Consider the following 24018-nt stretch of genomic DNA (forward strand, 5'->3'; position numbering starts at 1 on the left):
ACAGAAACTATGAAACAGCTCACCTAAAAAATCCCTAGCACTTAGAGAACACTGATGGGAGAAACTGAGTAGCTTCAGGTTTATTCCAAACGACCTGGAGAGACTTCTGAGTCTGAATACCTGAAATAAGTAGGCATTTCTAACAGAACTGTCCTCAAAACATCTGTGAGCATCCTCCCAGATCTGGGCCTCACAGAGGTACAAAATACTTTTACTCCCTCAGTCTGTGTTGCATTAATCTTCAAGGCAGATTGTGTCACGTTTGTCACTCATGGTTCACTCTCGCCCTGAGTGGTTTTGCAGCCACTGGCACCATTGCAAAGTGAGTATAATACATCATCAGGCTAATGTAATGCTGCCTTCTATTGGATGAGTCCTGCTGGAGATGACTGCAAGGCCAAGAGGAGCTGTGCTCTCCTGGTTTATGCATAGTTACCTGTCACTCTATCTGCACCGGCCGCTTTCAAAGACCTCTTTGTCTGCAAGGTAAACTCAGGCTGGAGATGATCTCAGACTTGAAATCCCAGCCAAGGGAAGTCATCAGGCTATAAAACCCACAAAGTTAAAAATACAGGGAGCACTGGAAAATCAACAGGAAACAATTTCTGCTGACTGAAGTTTTCAGCCTTCTTCCAAACACCAGCTAGCAGTGGCCTGTTGGATGGGACAAAGCAGCCACATGAAAGCAACGATGGTCCTTAACTTAGTCTGTTACAGCAGGAGCAATTGCCAGGAAAAGATTAGATCCCTCAGCTGTGATCATATACCTGGATATTCTGGGCATGAAATAGCTACCCTAGGCTTTCTCTCTGCTCCTCTCTCCTGAGTGCCCCAGACAACGGTTGCCAAAGGAAATTTTTTCCCTTTTTTCTGGATAGTGACATTACCAGGTCTGAAATTGGTCCTGGCAGTTTGGTATGGAGTGCTTACCAGCTCAGGGGATTCCCAGGCCTATTTGGATGTCAGGTGTCTGAACACAGCTTTGTTTGGTCTGACTGCCTTGGGGCAATGCCTGTCAGACCAACTTAGTTGGACTGTAAGTGCCAGCCATCAAAGGAAGATTGCTCATTTTTACCCCCAGCAAGTAAAATGTGAAGTCTTTAGTACAAAAACCATTATGGAAAAATTTACAGAAGAAGAGAATGAAGCCATGAGAACACAGACCTAAAACTCCTCTGTCTTGCTCTGGTGTTTACATCAGATAATACATCCCTTCAACTGCAAAAGGTGAAGGTCCAGCTCAGTAACACTCTGCTTTCAGAGTGGGACATCTCTGAGGCATACACAGACACAAAGGTGGGAAACCCATCCTTTCATTTCCCAAGGTAATAAGAGTCTCTCAAGCACACATGTAAGCTAGCAAGCTTGCTTTGTCCCACTGGGGAGCTCACAAATGGTACCCAGGGTATTTGCTCTTGATGAGCCCAAGGTGGTCTCCCCCCTCACTGTATCTATTGAGAATTTGTAAATGTATGAAATACAGGTGCCTGTTAGATATACATATTCTATGATCTCTGATCTAGGATGATCACTGAAGAAGCATGATTGTGATCAAGGCAACGCTGTGCAATCTCATAATAAAAACCCATCCAGTCACCTGAACCACTGCCATTCCCTCTGTGTGTGTGTGTATGTGTTTGAAGCAGGATTTATTTCTCAACAACAAGAGGAATTTCCTTTCTTTCATTGTAATTGGGAGTTACAATGATGTAAGATCATGTAAGGTGTTGCTTTAAGAAGATACACAGGGCCACAGACATAAAATCTCATTACATCATCAGGTCATGGCTTTAAAAATGATGTGGATTTTTTAAAAAGAAAGTTGGGGTTGACTTTTTCTTTTGTCATCTGGTCTCTTAGCATTTACAGGTGCACTACTTCTCCATTGGCAACATTTTCCTATGTATTCCTGAGGACAAAACACATGCTCTTTTATTTTGGCTTTTTTCTTTTTCCCCCACTGTATAGAAGTTGTTCCCAGCACTATCTTTGGTTCCCAGATAGTAGAAGTAGCTGAAGAACACTAAATAGAACAAGGATCTCAACAAAATCATTGAATTGTTTTGGTTGGGAAATACATCTAGGATTATCAAGATTATCAAGTTGACCTAACACCACCATAGCCCTTCAAAGCACAAGCTGAAGTGCTATGTCCACATATTCCTTGAACACCTCCAGGGATGGTGACTTCGCCATCTCCCTGGACAATCTATTCCAATGCCTGACCATTATTTCTGCAAAGAACTTTTCCCTAATATCCAAAACGGGAGGAAAGCTGTTCAAAGGGAGAAGGCTAAATTTTATGTCTCAAAAATTGAAACTTTAGTATATGTGTCTGTGTATACACAGGCAGTAGTTTAAATCCGGGATCCTGAATCCATACAGGTATGTTTGCGTTGTGCTGGGAAGGGAGGACTTACATGGCAGAGTAACAGGCTGCTCTGGTTTAAGGTCTCTTGCTGATAAAGAACACTTAGGATTTGGAGCCCAAGATGAGTACTGATCAGCTGATCCTGCCATCCTCTTCCTACTGAGAGTGGCCTGAGACCTTCAAGTCTCACTGGCACTTCTGTCTGAGAGGCAGGAGAGCCAGGGGCAATATGGGAGGACTGTTACACTCCTTGCCCAGTTAATCACTGTAATTTGTGTCTTGACTTTCACAGGCACCTGCTGCAGTCATCATCAACCCCATGCACTTTGCCTTTTGCTATCCATAGCTTAAATATTCCTTGCTAAACTTTGGGATCATGTAAATTGCACCTCTTTTAAAATATGAAGTGTTTTAGTAATTGAGCAGTACTGGTAATAGCCTACCCAGCCTTGCTAACCCTTTAGCAGTTAAAATCTTAATAAGTAAACCTCATCAGGTGGGTTTCTCTGCTTATCACCTTCCTGGAACATAATGAGCCTTTTTAGCTATTTAGCTATTTAGGTTTGAATCTTCTGTATTAGGTTTATAGCTGGCCAGTGGGATGACAGCCAGCTCAGACATAAATCTAAAGGGATGTTTCCAACTGGAAACTTGGAATTTGAATTCAAATGACCTTACCTCTTTTTTCTTATTGTTGTTGTCTCCTCTATGCATTTTTTGGCTTGCTTGTTCTTAGTTCCTTCAGTAGTTATTACTGCAATAAGCCTAATCCTGTATATCATAGACCCCAAGTGTGGGAGCTGTAAATATTTCTGCAGTCTCTCCAGGGCAAATCAGCTGCAATTGGATCTTCCATTGCCTCACTTGGGGGAAAAAAAAAAAAAAAAGGAAAGGCACATTCCAGGCAAAGACAATTCTGCATCTGTGTCCATGTGTTTGTCTCTGCTGCCCTCAAGTAATACTCTTTTCTTTTGCTCCACTCCAGGCCGAGTTCTCTGAGCTGAACCTAGCTGCTTATGTCACAGGAGGCTGCATGGTGGACATGCAAGTCATGAGGAACGGCACTAAGGTGGTAAGGTGAGGAGCACCAGCTTGTCTTGAAAATCAGGCTTTCTGGAGCAATGTCAGGACAAGCAGGATGACCTCAGGGTCTGACTGGTATCTGACCTAGAGCAGTGCAGTTCTGATGGCTTCAGGGTTTCCTAGAAGTGGTGGAAAGACCGACCTGACTTCGGTGGTTTTGTATGAGGTCTCAGCTGCACATTATGACATACAGTCGTTGTTTCCAGTCTAGACCCTCTATGCCTGCCAGTTTGATTTTTCACTCCTTCTGTGTCAACCAGCCTCCATTGTAAACAGTGGCTTGCAATCATTAGCTTACCTGGTTTAGGTCTCCCCTCACCCTCCCCTTCTCCAGATGAAATAATTCCAGTTCCAGGTGGCCTGTTCTTGCAATCGCAACAACGTCTTTCCGTGATCCTAATCTTCACAGCCTGATTTGCACCTGAAATAGCACCTTTTTTTTTTTTTTTTATCAGAGATTCTCAATGCTCCAGCCTTGCCTTGTGGTTTCTCTCAGAGGTAATACCACATCTCTGTTTGAAGGAGATTTCTGTCCCTACTAGTATTACTCGATAACTTCAATCATTGCAAGCAAACTTGTTTCCTTGTTGAAATCTCATTGCTACTCCTAATCCATTTTTCTAGCCTTCCTACTTCTTTTGTACAATTCTTCTGTGCTTTTTGGATTATACAGTGTTTCTAAGTTTAATATTATTCAAACACTTAATCAATGCTTTTGTCTGTTTGCTTCTAGTTCAGAAATAGAGACAGATAATAAAGCATTCAGCGATGTTAAAAAAGGGGAAAAAAATCAGAACAGCTGGCAAATAGCAATCCTGAGTATGCTGGCCTTGGTTTAATTTCTAACAATGTCATTTCCAGTCTAAACAGTGCAAAGCAACACTTGTCACTGTCAGTTAGCTAAGACTGTTGCCCATCAATTCATTTCAGGTCTTGACAGCTCTTAGTCCTTCCACAAGTCTCCATTCATTCTTTGGTACAATTTCATGAGCCTCTGCTAAAAACTTCTAGGATTGAGTCTGCTACGTCCATTCACTTTCTCTCATCCCATAAATGTCTCTTTCTCAGTGAAACAAAGCATATGTCCCATGAACCAGCCACTGGAGCATCCATCAGACAGTGTGCCTTGCTAATGTGCTCTAGGGTTTGCTTGCTGACGATGCTGGAAGGTTTCCCAAGAACTATTTCCTAGGTTGATCACATCTTCATTTTCCTTCCCGTGCCTTTCCTCTCAAAGCCATTCGTACATCTGGCAGAAAGATCTTGAGCTATTAAACTGAAACTGAAGACAAAATTTATTTCACAAGAGTGTCTGGGGCACGGTGTTCATGTTTCTGCTTGCAGTAAATACGTAGATATCACAGCTAGCCCTTTTGCACGGGTATTTATATATGAAAGTGCACAGTTTTATGAATGGCATTAGTTCTGTTTTCTCTTTTTTTTCTCTGTGCATGTTTAAGGACACGTGCATTTGTGTGGTGGGAAGTGGATTTGGCAGATACATACTTATCTGAATATCCAAATTATACAGCATGTGTTATCCATGGTTAGTTATAGTCCTTCCAAGCACTAGCCATTTGTTTACAGCCTGTGCTGAAATGCTTCTGTCCTGCCCAGCTCAATGAGTTTAAGAGCTCAGGCCAGCCAACTTCCACTCCTACCAATACTTTAGAAGTTACAGAAACAAACACTCTTCTTCAGTTTAGAAGAGCATATTGCTACTGAGCTCTGTGGAGGCTCCTCAGCCTATTCAGATGGGTGCAAACTCCAAGTCCCCCCCAGTCCTGCCAGTATCTGTGTCCTGCCTGGCAGCAGACACTGTTGGGCTGCCCAGCCAAACAGAGATGCCACAGAGAACATCTCTAACTCACATGTGTGAACCAACCTTGCTGCTGATGGCACCTCTTTTCCATCACATATTAGCATTTTGTTAATTATGAATCGAGTTATACAGTCACAAGTATAATAACAATGACAACAACATTTAATAACAACAAAAATAGTAGTAATAGTAGTAGTAGTACCACTACTAATAAGATAATAACAATGTTAATAATAGTGATAATTATAATGATGTTAATAATAATGTTAATAATAATAATAATAACAATTTTAAAAAAGCAACCACTGGGCTATTAACTGCAGTTTGAAATTATGTTCACTGATAAGCTATTAAACAATCTATTAGCCTATTAAAATTCTGTCATTTTACAGTAGGTCTCCCAGTTCTTTACACAGAGGACATTCCATTGCATGTTTACCTTTTTTTTTGCATCTTTTTTACATCTTTGCTTATTCCTTGATCCTTTCTGACACCTTGGAGTTCAGGCATTCTTTTAGACCATGTGCCAACTGATATAAACTGCACCAAGAAAGAACTGTGGGTTTTCACCTGGAAAATAAATCCCTTAATAAGAAGGTGTAACGCTCGCTGAAGCCCTACATTTCTCACTTGTCTCAGGCAAGTGGCTTTTTTCCAAAAAAGATGTTTAGAAGCATAATTGTCCATTAAAAGGAGCAAGGAACTGCAAGTATACCGTCCTCCATGAGTGTCAGCCTGTTTATCTTGAAAGGAAGCTAGCAAATGTCAAAACCGTAGCCAGGCATTACTTTGCTTTCCTGATTTTTAAACCAAGTGTGGCTCTCAGAATCTAATTTTACAGTAACAAAATTCTAGGTCTCTATCTCCTCTTTTTTAGCTACATCTGTAGGTGTGAGGGGAAGGATTTGATCGTCTCAGTGAAATGTGCTACTGGTTAAAGAGACAATAATCTAAAAATCTAAAAAACTGGGGGTTATGCCCCAGTTCCACCGTGGTATGCAACAACTCCATCAGCCTGTTCAGCACATTTACTTCATAATTAGAAGAAAAAGAGCTAGCCATGGAGTATCTTGTGCAATTTCTAGCAACCACTTTCCCATTTATGTGCCCTGTAACATGTGCCCTGACTGAAAACAGCACAGGGCGATGAGCTGGGAACTCCAAGCAGTGCTGGGCTCAGACAGGATTGGCAGTGGGGGAACCTCCCACACACTGATCCTTGTTACCCCAGCACTTCTTTGGGTTAAATTGACACCAGAGCTTACTCAGTGGAAAGTTAAATATGAGAAGCATGAGGTGGCACTTATTCATCCCAAAGGATTCCTCACCAACTTAAACATAGCAACTCCTTCAATGGAGAAATAGAGTCCTTTCTGAGTGTGATGCCTGGGCTACTAAGCAGTGTGTAAAAACAAGCACAGACTGATGCCTGCTTTTAAAAGACTTGGGGGGATTCTTCATCCTTTCAGTGCACAACTTGCTTTTGCTCAGGTCTACACACACATACAAAGAGAGTCAACTGTCTGGAGACTAATTTGCCTTAGAGACCTCGTGGGCTGTGTCATCCCTACTGTGGTGAGATATAAGGGATGGGATTTTCATTTTCACCTGTCTTCATTTCTCCAAAGGGCCCTTTATAACAATATTTCCACAGTGCAAAGGGGCTGTCAGTGCTGGCACTGTACCCACTCGGAGGTGCATTTATGCTTTAAGAACATTATAAAAATGTCTTAGTATAAATGAGAATTTAGGCTGTCTGCTTCTGACAACACTTAGACTCCCAAACTATGATCTCAGTCTCTGCATTAGATTAAATGTAGTTCTGTGTTTGACTTTTGGGCTTTACAAGCCTTCAGCTATTAATTCTATTAGATGTGGGAATAAGGCAGGGATATGTTGAAAATCTGGACAACTTTCTTACGTGGGGAATACTAATGTCTTTAGGAGCATTTCAGACTTTTAAGGATATAAATTAATCATGCACCAGACTCCTCTCATCTCCTGTCTCCCTGTGGAGCTGGCTTTTATCATTGGGGCTGATCATCCAGGGGAGAAAGCACATTTTTTGTGTCTGCATGGGACCTACCACAGTGGCAGCCATACCACTGATGTGCAGATTCATTGTAATACCACAGTACAGGCAACAGCTCATAGACCAGGAGATGCCCAAGACCTAAAATGGGGTAGACACTTCATGGACCAATGGCCCTGGCAAGTGGGGAGGAGTGACAAAACTGACAGCAGAGAAAGAGGAGCTGAGTGCTGTGAGCAGAGCCTCGCTGTGGGGAGGGAGCTTTGCCATGGAGTGGTGTTTAGTCCTACAGGCTTTGTCTGAATTTTGCCAGTCTGTACAAGAAGGTATGTGCCTTACCCTTCTTGCCATGGATAATATGTCCTTGTCACTCACAGCTGTGGTGGGGTCAGTGAATGTTCTGACTGCTCCATACAAGTCCATTCATTCCTTTAATTAACATTGACTTTCTTGCTGGCTTCAGCTGACTCAGTGCTTCTGCTATGCTCTGCACTCTGATAACAGTAGGACAGCTTGTTGAATCACCATCCCAAATACACCAAGACCTGAAAGTGCTTTTATCCCAAAGAATAAATTTTGCACTGCAAGCTGCAGTGCAATCACAGCCTGGATGGATTGGAGGGAAGCAAATCTTTTACATGGGATGAACAGGGAAGAAACTGGCCAGACCAGCAATGTTTTTCCAACTGTTCTGAGTTTGCAGAACTCAGGAGATATCTACTGTGGCTAAAAAAGATCTACCTACTCCAGGGTGCTGCAAGACTCTTCAAAGTCCAGTAAGGACACTATTCTGTGCCCATCTCTGCCATTTCTTCCATCCCAGTGGGTTCACTCGCCTCACAGTGCCATTGGCAATCTGCTTTCTGAAAGAGGCATGTTTTCTTATCACACAGTAGCTGCATTTTGCAGGAGATGGATATCTTCTTGTCTCTTGAGGACTATTCATTCACAAGAGTTGGTGGTTTCTTGCAGTTCTACAGGGATAATATCCAGGGAGGTCATGAGAGTAGTTACTGTTCCTGGATATTGATGTAGGACATGTTGGTAGGCAGTAGGTCTCTTTCCAGCTTCTCATCTTCCAGGAAGCTTTTGTCACAGAGGAACTTCAGGCTCTGTCTAGTTCCTGTCTTCAGTTCAACTCTTGATGTAATTGGAGTCTGTCTTTAGAATGCCTTTTTCTATTTTTTGTTGTTGTTGTTTCCAAACCAAAATTCTGCAAATTTCTATGAAGACGCAGCTGGGAGAAAAAATAAACAAACAAACAAACAAAAAAGGCCAAAACTAATTGGGAGAGTTTAGATTTCTAGAAGTCAGATAGAAAAATATGTTGAGCACATGGTTCTCCCAACTTCCACAGGATGTGCCACTTGATATAGCACAATATGTGCTATGTATTTTGGGCAATAGTTTTGCATTGAAGGCATGGTAATCTATAAATGTAGAGGAGAAGTGGTGTAACAGCATGAAACCTTATAAGCAAAACACCAAGGTGCTAAATGACCACTTCCCTTACCAAAATACCCTGCAGAGACAAAGGCCTGGGACAAGGTGTCAAACAGGGTAGACCTTGGCAAGGTGCAGTTACACAATGAGGCAATTTAACATCTCCAGTAAATATTTATAAACCAAGAGTTTTTTTTTCACATGGGGAATGATTTACCATCATCTTTCATTAATGTGTCCCTGCTTCTCACCTGCCTGTTTCCATTCTCCGCCCCCCCCCCCGCCCCCTTTTTTTTTTCCTCAGCAGGAGATAAAAAAAAAAAAGGAAAAGAGCTTGGGGTGTGCTTATTTGTGTATTTATTCTTAGTTGCTTCCACCTCAGCTCCTGCTGCTAAACAGCTGCTTGGAGGCCTGCTTCTCCCTTCAGGGTTTACTGATCTCCCAGATGAATAATGTCCCCCTTCACCTCCTCAGCAGCTGGTGCCCAGCCGACATGCAGGCAGGATGCTGACAGTTATTGGGAAAACATTTGGCTTGCAGGCAGCTGCCAAAAAGCAAAAGTCACTCTGAGCAGACCAGGGTGGGGAGCATCTCAGAGACTAAACTATTCCCTGGCTCTTTTCATATTTACAGTAACTCTTTCCAGTAAAAAATGTGAAGCCAGGCCCTAGAGCACTCATTAATTAGTTAATCCTGGACTGAACACAAGAATGATTAAAGGCTGTTGTAGACTGTTTCAGTCTTGATTGGCTTTTTCAGGTTTTGTTTTTCCAGTCTGCCTTAATTCATCTCCTTTCTACATGGGTTTTTACTAAGCCTTCTTACAGAGAATGGCAGAGAGGGCCAAGTCCTGCTGCACCTGCAGTTAGCTGCAGCCACTTATGCCTTGGATTTGTGCATCAGAAGCTTGCCTGATGGCTCCATTAATTATCAGTAATGCACCACTTGTTGTATCATATTGCTTAATTATGCACTTTTGTTCCCCTCCATGTCATACCAAGCAGGTTGGAAAGGCTTTGGAGATAACACAGTCAAAACATGTTGGCCACTGGGAATTGTCAGAAAGCTGTATAAAGCTGCCCTGCATAATGGAGAGTAGACAGAACCTGAAGTAAGGATTTGCATCTTCAGTGTCAGGGAAGATCTATTTCTATTGACGTGAAGGCTGAAGTGTCTTGTAAGATTGGCAGTCTTCAAGAAAGAGAGCAGGAGAGCCCATCCTTCTTTAAAACCATCATGGTGCTAAAGTATAAAATAGGCCTAGCCTTTGGCTGCAGGTTCACAGTGGAAGAGATCATTCAAAGATGTTTTGACAACATAATCTATTCTTGTGTGTTCTTTCTTCATGCTCTTGAAGCTTTTTGTGCCTCAGTGAGAAAAGATGAAGGAGCAGGAAGCAAGCCACAGTTAAGGCTACACGCAGAAATAAGAAATAGGAATCACTTTAAGGCATGAGACCTCCCATCAGGATTTGCTGCCATCATTTTCTCATCCTCAGAGCAGGCCAGGGACCTGCTTTTTACAGGGAAATTTTATTGATGATCTTTTCAGAGCTGATCCTCTTCTCATAATTAGAGAAATTAGACATCTGGTCACCAGAATAGCTTCTGCTCCTCCTGAGATATTTAACTTCTATATTTAACATCAGAAATATTTTAAATTGTTTTATGTTCCCTCATTTCAGACAAAACTATTCCCAAGGCAGCTAATGCCACAGATGTAAGGGTGTGTGTGTCTAACCTAAGAAACTACATCCTGCAGTCGGATCTCTTCCTATTAGTAGGCATTTTGGATCCTTTATACTTAGGTTTGTCTCTCAATGCCACTAACAAAGAAAGAGGCTGCTAAAATGCATTGAAATAAGTTGAAAAAAGAGCTGGTTAAATACAAATAAGCCTCCTGCACCACTGTGCTATAGCCCAGGCTCAGAAGTGGCTGCTTCCTAGCCAGACACTTGTCATCACTCAGGGGTGGTTGACTTTGGTAACCACTGGCCAGTCACAACTGCCAGGAGGAGAGGTAGGCTGAGCAGCTGCCATGAGCCTTGGCTAGCACCTGGGGCAAGGAGACAACTGCTGCAAAGGGAGAAAAGCTGCAGGGAGCTGCTTTAATCTGGGGGTGGCCAGTTCACTTGAGCACTACTTGGAGCACTGAGAGGCTCATGCAGTGTGTGGCAGAGGGAAAGGAAATCTGACCAGCTATTTTAATCTGAAAATGAAATTTTTCCAGTTTCCTGGATTTTTTTTTTTTAAACAAAGGATTCCTGTATCTGGGTGCCACTCTGGGAGCACGTTGCACACATTTTAGCAGCCTTTGTTTTGCCAGGCAGTGCTGGAAGCCAGACTCTAAATGAGAACTGAGTTCCTGGGGTTTGAGAAAGGGCTTCTGTAAAAAAGTTGTGGTCAAAGACAGGCTCCAGCTTTCTCCAGGAAGCTTAATCCATCTGGCTATCACGCTAAAGAAGGTTCACAGCTTCAGCTAGATGTCTGCCATGCAGCCCAGGAAGGAGACTGCACTTGCATAGATCACAGTTTATGAGCAACTTTTAAAATCTGTGGTGTGCTTTTAGTTCCATTTGCCTATCCCATCTCCCTGTTCATCAGATGTTTGAGTGGGGTTTTCTATATTCTTTCTGTGACCAAACCTATTCCCATGACCTGTCTAGCAAGGGTTCTAGACACAATTTTATTTAAGACCACTCACAGTCCAGGTCTAGTAGAGAGGTGAGGTACATGCTCCCACCATAGCTCCCCTCGTCCTGACAGACTTGGGTGCTCAGCATAGTAGGTGCTACAGTGTCTGGGTTACCCCAAAGATTTTGGCAACAGTGTTTTAAATGTAGGATTTCTGCCTAATTTTTCTGTCTACCAAAGATTTCAAGTTTCTGTAGTGGGCAATGTTACTGAGTGGTATCAAACTAGCTGTTCCAAATCCAAGGCTCACTATGTTAGCTTAAGCTTTACAGTCTGAGAATGAGCTTGAAAAAGTAATCTTCTACCAAAACTGCAAGAATCCTCATGTGAAACAATTTAACTTTTGTCTCCCCCTAACCTCCAGTTAGGCAGTTTTCATGTCACCACTCCCACCATGACTATTCATTTCCCTTTTACTGCCCGCCTCGCCTCACATCTTGCCACTTGTCTGTTTCTCCAAGGCACTCCAGCTGATGTTTATTCGCAGCTAGTCCCAGGCCCTGCACTCCTCTGCCTTGTTCTCAGTATCCATGGGAACATCCTCTTTGTCCTGCAGCTCAAAACAGGGATTCAGTGTCCACCTTCACTTTAGAGATCCACTCCTCATCTGCAGCATGAGAGAGCGCCCTGCCTTCCCGTACCACACAGAGTTTCAAAACAGGCTTTTTTACATTAAATCTGTATTCTTGTGTCCATCTTCTAAGTTCAGAAACTCTTCCTTTGCCAGGACCTGAAAAGACATGAGCTTTTTTTTCCCTCAACTTTTGGCTGGCAGAAGTAAAGCCACTGAAGGCAGTTTCCCAGCCACTGTGTGTCCTTCCCCCTCCTCCAGAGCTGGCCATGCTCATTTGCATGCTTCCTCCCCACCACAGCACCAGCTCCCTGCCCAGGGTGCTGGAGAGAGATGTGGAAGGGCAAATACTGCCATTAACCCTGGAGAGACTGAAACAATGGTCTGAACCATTGCTGTGCAGCTCCAGTAAGTGCTGTTTTTTAAGTCAAGCCTTGGAAAAGACTTAAGATGTAACAGGGACTCTTTTTTTTTCTTCATACACCCAGAAAGTTGAAGGACACGCCTGAAGTTCTTGTCCTTCCAGACACCACAACTGTTTAGTAACTTAGCACAGATACCATGTCCTGGTCCTAGGAAGCTGAGTAATCCTTCTTGAGGACCTTTGTGTGTCTCTGGGGTACTTTCAACACAGCAAATCCAGCAAAATGCAGTGGTTCAAGCGTTCCAAGATTTGTATTCACTTGCTGTTTCTCAGCAGGGGGTCACTGCTTGCCTCACCCCCCATTGACACCCACGAGGTCCATAAATCAGCTGCACAGTGATAGCGCAGCCCTCCCAACGCTCATTATTCATCTCACTGCTGGAGGGAAGCACCACCTTTGGTGCCAAGTACATTAGGGAACATGCCTGGGTTTAAAAACACTCCATGGGAGGGAATCACAACCTTTCCAAAGCTCGGTCTCTTGCATCACAAAAGCAGAGCATGCTCCTCGCCATGTCTCAGGCGACAACAAAAGTCCAAGGCCAACAAGCAAAACGAACAGCATTAAAGCAACAAGGCTGCACTGGGGTTTGTATACAGTGCTTTTTGCCACAATCTGGCCCAGAGTCACCATCTCAAATTTCCTTGCCAGAATGATGGAAATATAAATAGGGGCTGTAAACCCAAAGTATTTCCAGCTCATATATCCAAAGGTAAAAATTATAGTCTCTTAGCAAGGAAAATGTTCGAGGGTAGTGAGGTAATGGGACCTGCTTACAGAGCTCATTTCTCTGAAAATCTTTAATACAGCATGGAAATTTTTCCAATGTCCTTGATCCAACCTCTGCTAGAGTATAGAATAATGCCCTGTTTCAGTGGAAAAGCCCCTTCCATGCCTTCAAGAATGAACTGCTGAGCTCCATTTTGGGAATAGTTTCTTTCCAGCTGCTGTTTCCAGAGATTCCTGAATGGCTCTGAAGACATAGCTTTAGCAAGGAACAAAATCTGTCTGTTTGAAAGATAATCCCTTGCCTGTTGGCTTACCTAGAAAGGGCCTCACTTCTCTGCATTTGCTGAGAGCTGCTGCTGTTGAACCCTAGGAGTCCCAGCTCCAGTCTTGCTAAATAATATTCTGCAAGTCCATGTCATGAGTCACAACACTGGATGAGGGGCTCTGCTCATTTGATTAATTACATTACCATGCCTGCCCTTTACTTGTTGACTCATAGCCCTAAGAGCCCGGGATGTGCTGCATATGTAGTAAACTGATTAAAGGGGGGGATGTATGTCGATGTACGGATGTGTACAAGAGCTTTTTGAAATCCCTCATGATCTTCCCACCCACTGGGCATTGCTTCAATACCGAATTCAATCATCAGGAAACAAACTTGCTCCCTCATCTGCCTTGCACATTGCAACAAGCTTGCCAAACATGGCCAAACTTTCACAAGGAAAAGAGAATCCCCCCACCAGTGAATTTATCACCCTTGGCTCTGCCTGTGGCTTGTTCCTGTGCATGCTTGAGTGACATGGAAACTGCAGCAAATCTCTTTGGCCTGTTTCTACACTCTCACACTTGCAGCTATGTTGGATTTTTCCTTTTTTTAACAACTGGAGTTTTTTGTTTGGTTCATTGCCTTTGCTGATGAGAGGAGCAAAGAAGAGCAATATGTGTTAATGAAAAGGGGGAGGATGGAGAAGAAACAGAGAGAGGCTAGAAGTGTTGCTGAGCATTTGAAAGTAACACATCACTCCCTCCATCTCTTCCAGATCCTTCAAGCCAGACTTTGTTCTGGTCCGCCAGCATGCTTACAGCATGGCACTGGGAGAGGACTTCCGCAGCCTCATCATTGGCCTGCAGTACGGTGGCGTCCACACGGTCAATTCCCTTTATTCCATCTATAACTTCTGCAGCAAGCCCTGGGTGGTAAGTGATGATACAGCTGTACTGCATACCAGCACTGCAAAGCAGATGTGTGGTACCAGTAAAGCACCAAACTCAGCTTCCAGTCTGTTTCATAGGAATTTGTCTCTTTTGGTTAAAAGTCACCATCTAAACAACCTTAGGAATCCAGCTGGGAACTCTGGCTGGGGGGAGCCATCAGAATTGCTTGTTTGTCAGCCTCTAGTAATATGAAGGTGGTATTTCCTCACCGTGGGCAAGATGTTTCACCTGTTCCACACTCTAATGTGTCTGAAGAGCCAACAGTACAGTAACACACAGAGTTCTTGGAAGGCAGAGTAGATGAATAGCAATAAACTAATAACAGCAGATCAATAGTAGGACATCTTTTTTTGAACAAAACACAACAACACTATCTTAAAAGAAGAAGTTCAGAGGGTATCTGAACTACACTATTTCTAGCATCTTTAACTACGCTATTTCTAGCATCTTTTATTAGATGTGTACTTGTGATAGCCAGGTACCCCAGGCTAAGACTAAGATTATCCATTTCTTGAGAAGTGCAACCTGCTCTTGTTTGCTTTCATTTTCTCTTTCTACTTTTTCTTGGGGGTGCTTTGTTGTGAGGAGATTAGCTGAAAAGATGAAAGGGAAAAAAGGTAGAGAGATGATTTAACACCTAGGTCTAGGGGGGAAAAAAGGGAACAAAGAATTGCAAAGACTTTGGAAAGAGGCAGAAGAAAAAGGGAAATTGTGATGTTTTTCATCAGTTTCAGAAGGAAATACAGGATTATCATACAGTGCTGGTTCATTGAGACTGCACCTTGGAAATACCTTGTGTTAAGTGAGCTCCTGGGGAGAACAGGACAGTGTTTAGATATTTTGCAGTGGGACCATCCTTCATCTGTTCAAATTTTGTGCTGTTCACCTGGACATCTCAGAAAAATCTTTAAAAAATATTATCATTGGCTTGTCTCAGTCCTAAATCAAAGTTTGTAATAGATGCTCAGATCTGGTTTATGACTAAGTCATCAGGAACTGCAGGAGCAGGAGAGACAGAGGAGTAGAGCTTGGCCATCATAGCACTTGCAGGAAGAAGTCAGATATTGATATCATCTTGGAGTCCACATTTGAGGCTTCCAAGCAGTTTCATCCTCAAGTGCTGTCTCTGCTCACTGATGCTCCCAGAATGGAAATCTACATACATTGTCCTAGATCCAAAGCAGAGGCAAGGCGACAGAACTTTCAAAAATTCCCCCCCATGGCAAACATTTTAATGCTTTTAGAAATTCCCCTTATTCATGGCACAGATTTAACTTAGAGTGAGACAAAATGTTTATAGCAAGTGGTAAGTATCTTCTTCATTACATAATTAAGGCCTTTTTTGTTGTTCTTTTTCTCTTGGAATAAATACCCTATTAGTCTTTAGTGTTGATTGGTACTTTGACTCCTGCTGTAACGACTCAGGCTTCTACTTCCATGACTCTGCAGTGTCAGATTTGACTCATTTCTTACCAGTGTACCAGGGTACAGTGTAATAGCCATGGTCTTCTCAGTTTTCACCCCTTTTAGGACATTTGGGAACTACATTGAGACTAAAAGCAAGGGCCCATCTGTTCCAAAAGTGTTGTGGTGCAGTAATGAGAGCAGTGAGAAAAATCTCACTTTTCCATCACTGTAAAGGTGGATGATGCATATTTGCCCTCAGTCCCTGTTGGAATGATAGGGGTTGTTGGAAACTAAAAGGGGAGGAAGAGAAGAATCAGTAGCAGGCTCCGTACAACACACCTTTGCATTGGTTTTCACAGCTGGTCCTACACATACAAGCATGTCACCTCAGTGACCAGAAAAAAAGTCTCCTCACCTACACTGGCTTTTGCTGAGGAAAACAGATATGTGGCCTATCACATCTGATTTTGGGGCTGATATTTTTCAACTCATGCTTTGTATTTGCATTTCTGATGGTATGCAGGGGCCTCAAGATGTGACAGACCTATTTTTAGGTATCTAAAATAAAAGAAAACAAACTCAGCACACTGAAAAAGAAAACAGAAAAGAAAGAGCAGGGCTGGCAAGGCAGTGTGGGAGAAATTGGCTCTGCCAGTAACTTGGCTCTAGCTATTCTGGGTCTGGTTGTGCCATGCTTTCCTCACAGGGAATACAGCTGGCTCAGACAGCCTTCCCAGAGGATTCAAGGAAACCACTTGTAAACACTTGAAACAGGTTTGCAAAGTGCCTCTTTTCTGTACTGCCCACACACACACATATCAGCCCCAAAACCAATGTCTGTCATGCTAGTAAGTAATCTAAGAGCTCAGATGGGACCTGAGCTGGTATTGGGTGCCACTGAAGCTGGGTGCAGTGGGGCATTTTGAGTGCAGAAAGCTTCACTGGCAGCAGAATCAGAAAATCTTGATTTTGTGATAGCTGGGAAATGAGAGATAGGGACAGACCTCTTTGGTGTATGTTCCACTCTGATTGCAAAATAGGCATCTTGAAATAAGGGATCTGCATAACACAGATTACTGGAAGCAAAACAGTTGAGATACATGAAGAAATGAAACTAAACACCCTGGGGAAATGTGCTTTTCACTCTCCCTTTTTTTTTTTTTTCCAAAAACGGTTCCATTTCATAGAAATGTTTACGATTTTGTGGAGGGGGGTGGGAGCGAGACTGTTTTTCTTTGGCAATTTGCAACAATGTGTTTTCTCAGCAGCTCTAATTACAGTCAGCTGAGTTTGGGCTTGAGTTTACTCAAACATGCAGCCCCATTTTATGATTACATTTTCCAGTACTGCAACACACAGATTTCTTCAAAGGTTAAAATCTGCATTAAATACAGGCACAGTTTGAAACAGACATTTCTGAAAAAGGAACAGACACATTCAGGAGGATCTCACATGACGAGAAACATCTAAGAAACCAAAGTTTTAAGGCAATCCCAGAATTATTGAGAAATGCTGCTACAAGCACCCTAAACACAATGCTTCAACCACTAATAATATTTTTTGTGTTATAAAAGTTCCAATGCAAAATGCAGTGGGGCCAGAGCTCAGAGTAGTACTTGCATTGCATGCAATAATGGCCACAATTTAGAGGCAACTTTTGCATCTGTAAGACTGCAGGAAATATGAAGTCTTGAAGGCAGTCTCCTCACCTACAGCATCCAGGAGACTCTCAACCAAGTTGTTATTTACTGTCAAGGGATATAGGCTCCCTGATAACCTAAGCACTTTCAAAATATGCAAAAGGCCTTGAGGTCCTCTGAGCAGATCTTTTTATTTCTCTGTGAAGACTCTCTGAAAGTAACTCTGATGCCCAAGCAGCCAGGTAGGGCATCTCCCTTATGTACCTGTTCCAGGTACTTAAGGCCAGGCTGTGCCACGTTGCCTTACCCTGTGTCTTGCTCTCTGGTTTGAACACAATCTCACTGAAACCACAGTGGAACCACAGAAAGTTAGAACTGAGACCAAAATGTGGAAGGAGCCATTAAATCTAGCTGAGCTGCTGACAGTAACGTTACTGTCCATCTGAGATAAACTGGGAGGTATTACATGAGCTCTTAGATCAGATACCTAGGGGGCTGCTGTACCATGTAATATTATTGTTGCTTTAGTAATATCCCATCCCTAACAACTGCCAAGAAAAAAAAAAAAGGGAAAATGAGGGAATTGCCCCATGAGAGTCAATACCAATGTCAGACATTTTTGCAGCTTGGGACATTGAGGAGGCTCCCAGATGGCCAAGTCTCTCATCTATCCATCTGAAACACTTGCTGTTTCAGCAGCAAAGAGCTGTATGCTTCAAAGGAAGCTCAAGCAATAAATCAGGATGCTGTTTGTCAGATGCAGAGTTATTCCAGTTATTTCATTTGAGTTGTTTTCCTAGGATAAGCATGTGTCACCTCAATGGCAGAGTGTCCATAGGTCACCAGGGCTGCATGCTGGTGCAGTGAGGGGCATATGCTGCCATCAGCCAGGGTGTTTTTCTTCCTGTTTCTGTCTCTGTCTCATTCCGTTTAACTTTTAAGCCCTGTTTGCTCAGTTTGCTAGTTGAAACAGGGCTTTATTTTTCTTCTCTAGCATGTGCAGGTCTAGTGCAAGTAGTTAAGAGAAGCAAGCTATCCTCCTTCCACAACATCAATATCCTCTTTGCCAACAACAATTATTCTATGCAGGGAGTTTTTCTCTTATCTGCTGATGCATGTGTGTGTGTGTGTGTAGGGGCGAGGTGTTAGTGATGGGATGTGCTGCCTCTTGATGTTTTCTGGGTTTCTTAAACACCACATTTTGACCTACAAGATTAGGAAAATGATTCTTTATCTGCAAATCCACTGGGAGTTGTCCCTTCACCATGTGGCTTGGGTCTGGTACACATCTTCCAGTCTAAACTTCTGCACACTGGCTGCATCCTTTTTACACATATACCACCCCTTAACTCCTAAAGGGCTATTTCTTCTTCACCACCAAGTGAAGTTTCAACTTCTTATAGAGCAATGCTTTTACTTAGACTAGCCTGGTAACCAGGATAGAAGCTATAATGCAGCTACTCAGCAGCAAACATTCTCAGTAGCTCTATCTTTATCTGCAATTTAACTTTAGGGTTGCTATTTGGTACATTTACCAGCATCAGTCATTGCTCAGAAATGCTCAGAACATGTAAGACTAAGCAGCTGATGGGATCAGGAAGAAAGAGAGCTTTCATTCCCTTCCCTTAATCCATGTGTTACTTCTCTCAGGTGACACAATGTTCTCCTTCGAGGTGAATGTATCCTCAGCTTTGATAGGAAACTTGGAAGGAGCTTATGTAAAGTGAGACTTGGTCCAGAGTGGAGGCCTTTATTAATCTATTTTTATTTCACCAAATTCTAGGGGTCTTGGAATCTAAATTCAGTTTCTAAGTTACTTTGCAATTAGGACATCAATGGGGAATTCAGACACATCTACCAGCTCAGCAGGGACCAAATTTCTTACCTGTGGAGCAATCTCAAATCATTTTACTCTCTTAACATCCACGAAAATAACAAAGCTATTCTTTCAGCTTTACTCCCCCTTCTGCAAGGCTATCAACCTAACCACTTCACCAACACCACTGTCAGTTCAGTATTGACCATGGTAACAGGGCTGTACCTTTCCAGAGGGCAAGCAGGATGGCTAGATGTGTGATTGTGAACCATTTAAGTTGATCCTGAGAGCCAGAAGGTTTCTGAGATATATATCCCCTCATTTTCTTTGGTGTATCAAGCCTGCTTCAGCAACACTTTCTGTCACGGTTATTAAGTTCCTCTCTTACCTTTTTAAGGGTTTCTCCAGCTGACCAATGATTGAACATTGTGGCTTCAGGCCACATACAGAATAGTTTGCTCACTCCACAGATGGCCAAAGCAAAGCAGGAATTTTCTGTGCTACTTTTCTGTTGGGGTTTTGGAACCCGAAGAGAAATCAAAAGTCAATCCTACCATGGGGAGCACTATGTCTGGCTGGGCACAACCCTGAACAATAACCATTTTATAACAGTGATGATGTGAAGTTCATGCTGACTGGTGAGGACAATGACAAATGTTCACCCTTATACATAAAATGCCAGTACTGTGGCTTTCCCCATTGATGTTACATTCTGCTTTCTCTAAACACTGCCCTCACAGACTCCCTCAGACCTCACTGGTAGATGGGACAGGAAGTAGCATATCTCACCCTACTCCTGCTATGCATGAGGCATATTGGGAGACCCTTGGTTTCTAATAAATGTTCACAGGATCACAGGATGCTAGGGATTGGAAGGGACCTCTGAAGATCATCGAGTCCAACCCCCCCCCCTGCCAGAGCAGGACCATAGAATCTAGCACAGGTCATACAGGAACACATCTGGATGGGTCTTGAAAGCCTCCAGAGAAGGAGACTCCACAACCTCTCTGGGGAGCCTGTTCCAGTGCTCTGTGGCCCTCACAGTGAAGAAGTTCCTCCTCATTTTGAGGTGGAACCTGCTGTGCTGCAGTTTATATCCATTAGCCCTTGTCCTATCACAGGGTGCAACTGAGCAGAGCCTGTCCCCTCCCTCTTGACACCCAGTCCTGTTATGATAAACAGTGGGCTCATGCTTCCCTGGTCTGACACTGAAACCAGGTAGCACTGGACATTCCATCTAGTCCTCTCTGTCCCTTATCAATTCTCCTTCTCTTCAGCACAATACATAAACGTGCCTTGCATTGATTTGGCTGTGGAGCAGAGATGCAAGGGACAGCTTTGATTCATCTCTGCTCAGGAATGATGCCACTGATTTCCTGCCTGTTCACTCCTCTGATCCCTTTACTGTGCCAAGAAGGGACCTCCACCCTCTCCCCAGTCACATCTGGAAAGCAAAGCCTGCTGATAGCAGATCTGTAACTAAACCCAAACTGATCCCCTTCTGGCTGTTGAACCCCCTCTCTGCTCTCTTAGTGCAAGGTTTGTGTACACAGGCTGGAGTAACCCTGGGGTAAATACAGCAACTTCATACTTTCTTGCTGCTCTCAGGTCAAGCAAGCAAGCAGGGAAAGGCATAATAACATGTTTCTCTTGTCCCTTCACCAGTATCAGAACATTTTGCCAGCACTTACCTGTTACACAATCAACTACTGACATTCACTGTGTCTGTTTTTTTCTGTTCCCCCTCCCTTACCCCCAAGTTCTCTCAGCTCATTAAAATCTTCAACTCGCTGGGTCCAGAGAAGTTCCCTCTCGTGGAGCAAACATTCTTCCCAAGCCATAAGCAGATGGTGAGTACCTTTGCTTTCTTCTGATGCAAGTGTGGATGGGGAAGAAGCAGCAACTGCAGACTGGGTGCGTGACATGCTAGGAAGAGACTCCATTTTACTTACAGATAATTACTAACTAAAAAGCAACATGCAGAAACCACTACATGTGAACCTCTTCCTTTTCTTGCCCAGCCCTCCCCCAAATCATGTATGGCCCCTAAAAAAGTGAACCATGAGTAGAGACTCAAAATCAATGCAAAAATCCAGTGTAAAATCTAGTTACAAAAGCTCATCCCTTAGAGCAAGGAATCACTCTAATCAGATTGAGTGGATTTTTTCCCCTCCTGTACCCCTTCTGTAACTGTCTGAAATATGTTGACAATCTGGGACATGGGCCATAAGAGATGTTTGTTTCACAATGTCAGTTTGCTTGGTCAGTTTGCTTGGTCTGTCACATGGTTGCCATCCAGGAAACATCAGCCTGAGCAGGTATTCAATCTAAATTGGAGTTCTTGACAGAGTTTGTTTCAGCTTGTAATGCTTCATTTGCACAGTGGTTCTAGCATCTAGTCTTCCCATCAACTAAACACTCAGTGCCCTGTGCTGCTACTGGGCACTATACCAAACTCACAGGGCACCTTCCAAAGAGATCTGCATAGGTGCCTTTAGTCCTGGAGAACACGGGAAAGCCATTGGCTTTGTTTGGAACTGCTCATGTCTCTTGTTTTTTCCCTGGCTTAAAAGGATGACAGGAGTTCATGATCTTTTTGCTCCCATCTTGCATCCATAAATTACTGGCCCATCTTACCTGACTGAGGTTTGTTGAGACTCTGTGTTACCCATGACCCACATGTGAGCCACTGGCTGGCTGAGATTATTTCCCATGCTTGATAGTGAACTTAAGCAACATTGGTAGCCTGAAGATTAGGGCTCAAAATCAGTCAAACCCCTCTTTTCTCACACACTGGTTGCAGCAGCTTGGGCCAACCACAATGCATACTAGAGTGTAGTACCTGATGGTGGATACAGGTACCTAGAGGGGTATCAAAATTCAAAAAGGAAATCTCATTTGGATTCTTGTGAGAAATCCTACCAGTGCTCACTAGGCACCTGAATAGCTTGGAATGCTGGTCCTTCTCTCCACTCCAATACTCTCTTCTCTGCCTGTGATGTGTGGATAATAGCACCTACCTCACCTACCTGTGCTACTTCACAGGCATGTTATGAAGGTACGTGCAATGCTGTGAAGTAACACAGTGGTAAGAGCTGCATTACCATTCAAGACAGAGCAATGGGTGATCCTTAAATACTGTGTGACAGTTGGTTGGTGACTTCTAAGACAAATGAGTTGATAAAATCTGTTGTGTTTAATCCCTGCTGATCTTATAAAGAGGATTTTGTGACATGTTCCTTCAGAACAGTTGTGACTTTGTCTGACCATCACTTCAAGACTGGAAGATTTGATTGAGGTTTTCATTGCAAATATGTTAGCTGGCAGTCTTAGCATATTTTTCTCATCTGGAAATGTGACTCTTGATCCCTCAGCATGGAAATGCATTTGTTACCAGCACTGTACTTTGGTTTCACATATTTGTCATCTTTATAACTGATCACCTACTTAGAGATGCTATTGCTTACTTCCAAAAGAATACAAGAACCTTTTTAAACTGTAGATCATTTCATCTGAACACAAACACCATTGTTGATGTGCAAGCTTGCATAATCTGGTTTAAATCAGTTGCTTTCCAAATATTTACACAAGCAACAATCTACTTGGGCAAATTCAGGCCAGCTCTTTCCAGGTGGGGGGTCTGCCTCACAGAATGAATCTATTTAACTTCTTGAGATCTTTTTGGGTGCATCTTCACCATACCCTGGGCTGTGGGGGACTGAGAGGGCAAGTGCTGACACCAGGCAAGCTCCAGTGCAGTCATCACTTCACCAAGTACCTGTGAAAGTTGCTTGCCCACTGTGCTTATCCATATCTCAGGTGGGAATATAATGATTCTCCTTTCCCCTTTTCTTCCCCTTCTTGGAGGCATTTTCAAGCAATACCAGATAGCACTCATAAAAAACGCTGTGATCCTTTGATGGCTGCAATGAAATTCTCACATAAGAGATCCTCATTCTTCTATGTCCACAGCTTTCCAACACTTACTTTCTAAACCTTTGACTTAAACAGAGAATGGATACAAAAATCTTTCGTCTATGCAGGGAAGAGATTTTCCTGAAATAAAAGTGAGAGAGAGAGGAAACTTGTAGCAGTAGGCTCATCTTCATGAGCATTTTAATTTAGCTGAAAATATTTTGCCTGAAAGCTTCCTTCTCATGACATGGCATTTTTAACCAGCCTGAAACAATAAGCCTAAAGAGAGGACTATGACATTTCACAGCAGAAAAGATCAGAAAGATTCATCTCTCTTGCCTTTGTCACAGGCATGTGCCTCTCAACCCTCCACCCAGTGATGAGTCTGGCAACTGTTCTAAGGCCCTGCTAATGGCCCTGTTCTAAGCCATGATGACTGCCTTGCTCTGTAGTGACCCCCTACGGACGGTTAAAAAGCAGGATTCATTCACTTCAGAAGCAATTTTCACCTCTCCTGGGCTTGTGACCCCAACAACAATTCTTAGAGATCAACCTCTTAAAAAGAAGGAAGAGCTGCCCAAGGGATCTTTGCCAAAGCACAGGAATTGCCAAAGGTGGAATATCTGCTTTGGGCCAAATAAAACATTATCAAGAAAAGGAAAGAAATTAATACATCCACTTGCAAATGAATTTGTGTGCATCTGAAGTGGACAAAAACTAATATAAGTGAAGCAGAGACAGAATGTCTGTGATAGAAATAAAACCACTTTACTGTTTAGAATAAAAGGACACTATAAAAAGTGAACATTATGCAACATTACCTTAAAAGACAATATACATTCACTGAATATAAAAT

General features: G+C 43.0%; 1 protein-coding gene across 2 annotated transcripts in view; it reads left to right on the forward strand.

Moving 5' to 3' along the window:
- The window catches only part of SYN3 (synapsin III), a 172290-nt gene that overhangs the window by 23657 nt on the left and 124615 nt on the right, over positions 1 to 24018 (forward strand). The window contains exons 3-6 of one of the 2 annotated variants that reach the window (XM_054387008.1): positions 3357 to 3448; positions 5669 to 5671; positions 14210 to 14366; positions 21008 to 21097. In XM_054387008.1, coding sequence (XP_054242983.1) covers positions 3357 to 3448; positions 5669 to 5671; positions 14210 to 14366; positions 21008 to 21097 — 342 coding nt within the window. The remainder of the gene's footprint in view (positions 1 to 3356; positions 3449 to 5668; positions 5672 to 14209; positions 14367 to 21007; positions 21098 to 24018) is intronic. The other variant, XM_054387006.1, reaches the window with a different exon arrangement.

The sequence above is a fragment of the Indicator indicator genome, chromosome 14 (assembly GCF_027791375.1).
Source record: "Indicator indicator isolate 239-I01 chromosome 14, UM_Iind_1.1, whole genome shotgun sequence".
NCBI lineage: Eukaryota > Metazoa > Chordata > Aves > Piciformes > Indicatoridae > Indicator > Indicator indicator.